At 35.1% G+C, this 5,294-nt stretch overlaps 1 protein-coding gene and 1 pseudogene across 1 annotated transcript; both read left to right on the top strand.

The window, feature by feature from the left end:
- Nucleotides 1–1,264: 1,264 nt before the first annotated feature.
- LOC110709637 (glutathione S-transferase U7-like) lies at nucleotides 1,265–2,720 on the top strand. The gene is made up of 2 exons (XM_021887846.1): nucleotides 1,265–1,645; nucleotides 2,233–2,720. Exons 1-2 carry the CDS (start codon nucleotides 1,337–1,339, stop codon nucleotides 2,596–2,598), a joined length of 675 nt encoding a protein of 224 aa, XP_021743538.1. The 5' UTR covers nucleotides 1,265–1,336; the 3' UTR covers nucleotides 2,599–2,720.
- A 142-nt stretch (nucleotides 2,721–2,862) lies between these two features.
- LOC110709638 lies at nucleotides 2,863–4,643 on the top strand (annotated as a pseudogene).
- Nucleotides 4,644–5,294: the final 651 nt, after the last annotated feature.

The raw sequence follows: 5,294 nt of genomic DNA, 5'->3' as shown, positions 1-5,294 counted from the left end.
GGCTGCATATATCGGCCTAATGGGCACACCAATTATAACAAATCTAATGCTTATCAAAATGTATCTAACATGTTTACACATGATCGTATAATTTACTAATTGGAATCGATGCAACCTTAAAATCATTCAGGGTTGATACTTGTACGTGGTAATCCCTCCGTAACGTAAAATTTGTAATAATTGACTTTTTACGCATTTTAAGGAAGAGATTTAACAAAGTAAATGAGCAAATTAATCAAAGTAATTTTAACACAATAAACTTATCATCCTATTCTTTATTGTGTTAAAATTATTTTGACTAATTTGCTCGTTTACATTGTTAAACCTCTTCCTTAAAATGCGTGAAAAGTCGATTGTTGTGAGTTTTGCATTACGGAGGAAGTATCAAACTGTTACATAATTAAAATTGAACCAAATTGTTATCAATCTATAATGTAATTAAACCCGAATTGAAATCAACCCAAATTGAAACCAATCGCTGTCAAAGTATTTGCTAATAGAAATAATCTTTATTTGTTTGACTTACTTCTTCAAGATCTCCTATATAATTGCATAATGTACTTTATTAATCTAGCTTTATATGGGAAACATGTATGTTTACTTGAAATTATCTCTAAGGCAAATTCGTCATTTAGAATGCACTCCACACATAAACTGAAAAACTTGAAAAGACCTAATATGAAGACACAAACCGATCAAGAATATTATTGGATAATAAATTAAATCATTCGAAAACATGATCAATATAGCAAGACGCGACATTATAATCAAGTCCGAAGATAACTCGATTACAAACCGTCCGTTGGCGTTAACCCACACAATCCCAAACCGCTTTGGACTGAATTGATTTCGTCCCGCCCGCTAAAGATAGGAACCCAAACTGAACTGTTCCCGAAAAGAACCAAATTGTTTTGGCCTGCCATCAAAATTGGCCTGAACTGAACTGAATTGGACTGTTCAATCAAAATAACTCGTTAGAACCTGAAACGAAATGAACTGAACCTGTTTGGGTAACCCAAAAATATCCCGATAACCCAAATTACCCATAGTCCGTATTCGTATTCGTTTTTTTTCCCCCCCGACCCTAACTCGTTGCAACCTAAGTTTCATCTAACCTTCTAAAGACTGAAAAAACAGAAAAATCTTGTCCAATAACAAGTATGAGTGTGACACGGGAACACTTTTGCTAAATTGCTACCACCCAAATGGGGGTCCACTCTTTAGTATAGCATAATTATTCATGGTTGATACTATAAGTTGTGTTTATCTTTGACACTACAACAACAACAAAAAAAATAGACAAAGTGCATAGTTCTCAAGCAACAGCAAAAGAAAAATGGGAAAAGTGAAGGTATTTGGGGCATGGGTTAGTCCGTTCAGTATGCGAGTGAAAGTAGCACTACAAATGAAGGGAGTTGAGTATGATTACGTTGAGGAAGATCTACTCAACAAAAGTGAAGACCTTCTAAACTACAATCCTATTCACAACAAGGTTCCCGTCATGCTTATTGATGGCAAGCCGATTGCGGAGTCATTGGTGATCATGGACTACATTGATGAGGCTTGGACCCATAACCCCATCTTGCCTAGTGATCCTTATGAGAGAGCTCGAGCTCGTTTTTGGGCTAAGTTTATTGATGATACGGTAATCATTTACTCACATGTCACAACTCTTGAATTCTATATTTGATCAATTTTTTTATTTTATTATTTGAAGCAATTTATTTTGTTGTCAATTATGTGCTCATATATACTGTGTATTACAGACTTGAGTATAGATCGAATATTTTATTTGAATTCAATTTTTAGATTTGGTAATTAAGATGGGAATATTTATTTATTTAAGAATTTATAATTTATATTAAATGAAACTAAAGTCCTTTGGACATCAGACAAATTTCAATTAAACCAAAAGCCACAGAAATGGGAAAAGTGAAACTAAATGGGTTATATGGGCAAGTGAATTGGAGCTGACTAGTTTATTATTATTATTATGTAATGGAAGATCTGCAAAACAAGAGTGAAGAACTTATCAATTACAAGTCTAATTCACAAGCTATTATAAATAGCCCCTATTTGTTTATGATTCCTCGTCCCATACCTACCTAGACCCATTGCACCGCGTCTCAAGTATCGGACCCAAACCATTATAAATGAGGCGGGTCTATATGGGTCATATTGTTATGTCACCTATATGGCTATATATTGAAGTTTGTGCTCACATTGTTGCAGCTGTTTCCCCAATTAATAGTTGTATTCATGAGTCATGGAGAAGAGAGTGAAAAGGCAACAAAAGAAGTGGATGAGCTTCTTACCATTTTCGAAAAAGAGCTTAATGGAAAAAAGTTCTTTGGAGGGGACAACATTGGATTCTTAGACATTGTTGCTTCAATCTTAGCGATTTGGATCCCATGCTCGCAAGTAGTCATTGGCAAAGAGTTGATCGCGAGGGCGAAGCATCCATGGGTTTATACTTGGGCTGATCATCTCTTACAATGCACTGTTATCAAACAAAATATGCCCGATCAACACAAATTGGAAGCATACTATCAAGCTCGCTTTGCCAGTATGAATATCAAAGTTGACCAATCAGAATAACTTAATCGAGTTGCTATATTGTTTTGTAATGTATACATTTCAATTTCTAAACTAATGCCTTTTACTCTTATTTGCTTCTTTAATCTTCATATCATTTTGGTGATAAAAAATGTTTTCTTCAATTAGTAGTTATGCCAAACTCATTATTCTAACGGATTTGCCATCTCATTTAATCGCTTAAACGCCATTTTCTTGTACGTGTTTTTGTCATTCAAGTAAGTGTATATAGACTTCCTTTACAAGTAAGTATTCAAAATAGGTTTCGGTTTGAATTGGCTGAAAATATGTTTTAACTTTCAATGAAAAGCAGGTTAGAAATGAAGCATTGGTTCACTTCAGTTTTGGGTTTGCTTCAAAAGAAGCACTTGTTCCACATGAAAAGAATAAATGAGGTGAAACCCACATTAAAAAAACCAAAAAGAGGACTCTTTTGAAACTCATATGGAAAGAATAACAAAGTTTTGTTTTCTTTCTTTCAATAAAAAGGAGTTTTTGGCCTTGTTCCAAACACACACAAAAATTATTCCTCTTCTCCCAAAAACATCAAACACAGTTTTTCGTTTTCACCTTTTGGCATTGTTCATATATACAAAGAAGACTTTGCTTCATCACTTGATACTTGATAGCTGATATTAATCTTGGATACAAAACAGAAAACAGAGACGGCAACATCAGAAGAAGAATGGGAGAAGTGAAATTATATAGGGCATGGGCTAGTTCCTTCAGTATGCGAGTGGAAGTGGCGCTGAAAATGAAGGGAGTCAAGTATGAATATGTCGAGGAAGATCTGCTGAACAAGAGCGATGAGCTTCTCCAGTACAATCCTATTCACAAGAAGATACCTGTCATGGTTGTTGATGGAAAGCCAATCGCCGAGTCGTTGGTGATCATGGAGTACATTGATGAAACTTGGAAGGGGGTCCCCACATCTTGCCTAGTCATCCTTATGACAGAGCTCGAGCTCGTTTTTGGTCTAAGTTTGTTGATGATAAGGTTAGTTTTACAATGTTCGTTCAGAGAAAACTATTATGCCGCAATGTTGAGTACTTGAGTTAAGTGCAACCGTAGTTGCAAAATTTGCAATTTGCCAAATTTCCATTAGTCTTTTATTTTTGTAAGTATAATTAATAGGCAAATTTGCCAAAAAAAATCTTTTCAAAGGTCAATTTTGCAGGAAAAAACCTTCTAATTTTTTTTGTAACAACCTAAAAAAATTATTTGCGAGATGAAACCACACCCTATTTCTTCGGTGTTGACTTTATGTTACTGGCATTATTGCACTCAAATTTCCAATAGTTTAACTCTTTTATTTTACCTCATTTCATTTCTAAGCTACAATTTTTTTCCAGATATTGCCTCAATTGAAACCTGCCTTCATGAGCAATGATGGAGAACAAAGCACAAAGGCAATAAAAGAACTAGATGATCTTCTAACAATCCTCGAAAACGAGATCAAAGGAAAGAAGTTCTTCGGAGGAAACAACATTGGATTCGTGGACATTGTTGCGTCGGTTGTGGTTATTTGGATCCCATGCTGGCAAGCAGTCACAGGCAAAGAGGTGCTTACAAGGGAGAAGTTTCCATCGATATACAGTTGGGCTGATGAGCTATTAGAATGCAGTGTTATCAAACAAAACATGCCCGATCAAGAGAAATTGCAAGCATTCTATCGAGATCGCTTTGCCCTTATGAATGCCAAGACTACCGATTAAAAACATCTTGCTACTATAAGTTTGATCAACAACGTTAACACAGTAATGCGACCAACACATTTACTTTGATCTTAATTGACAAGATAGAGTGGCGACAAAAATTCCATGCTTTCTCATTAATAACACAGGGTATACATAGCCTTGTGTTTTTTGGTGTGCTAGTTGTTTACAATCACTATTATAAGTTTTCCAGTTGTATGACATTACTATTAGAATGAAGATAAGTAAGTACATAAGATTATTGTTGAATGATGTAGTAGTGTGTGTGATGTATGATGTAGAACAAGCACCGTTGTTTTTGTTATTTGGCTTGTCATGTCATGTGCTTTTTAACGTGGTCATGTGTCGCTATTGTATATAATCCTAGGTTGATACTCTAGATATTTTGGTGGGTTGTGCCGCCATATAAATAGTAGTTTTTATTGTTGTTTTTCTCAAGAGAGAAAGCACAAAATATCTTAGAATGTAATGAAGAAAAGCATTGAATGAATGAACAGACATGGAAGAAATTATGTGCTCCTGCTAGTGTTGTGCATGTAATCTGAGACTTTGCTTGTGACTCTTTTCATGGTATCAGAGCCAAGTTACGAAACCTAAATCTTCTTTGCAAAGTTTCAATCTTTTTCTGCATTTTTATTACTATTGTGCTGCTGTGTGTGTGTGTAGCAATAGGCCAGTAGCAAATGCAAATCATATTTTTTCTGTTAAATTTAACAGCCTTGTCAGTATTGTGTAGCTGATATAAAGAATATGACTCTTTAAAGGACTTTCCATTATTAACTAAGATGAATACAGGGATGACTGCCTTTGTTAAAGCTATGAGAAAAGAAGAAGAAGATCAAAACCTTTTTCAATTTTTAAATGGTCTAAGTGAGCAATTTGGAACTTTGAGAAGTCACGTCTTAATGCTGACACCATTACCTTCTGTGGAGGCTGCTTGTGGGATGTTCCAGCAAGAAGAGTCTCAACAGGAGATCTTTACTC

Source organism: Chenopodium quinoa, unplaced genomic scaffold, assembly GCF_001683475.1.
Source record: "Chenopodium quinoa cultivar QQ74 unplaced genomic scaffold, ASM168347v1, whole genome shotgun sequence".
NCBI lineage: Eukaryota > Viridiplantae > Streptophyta > Magnoliopsida > Caryophyllales > Amaranthaceae > Chenopodium > Chenopodium quinoa.
Note: the sequence above shows the minus strand (reverse complement) of the source record. Positions and strands in the feature narration are given on the sequence as shown.

Excerpts from the sequence above, each read along its gene's own strand:
- LOC110709637 (XM_021887846.1), top strand. The coding sequence starts at position 1,337 with ATGGGAAAAGTGAAGGTATTTGGGGCATGGGTTAGTCCGTTCAGTATG. Across the intron at positions 1,646-2,232 it reads CTAAGTTTATTGATGATACG|CTGTTTCCCCAATTAATAGT; the intron begins GTAATCATTTAC and ends ACATTGTTGCAG.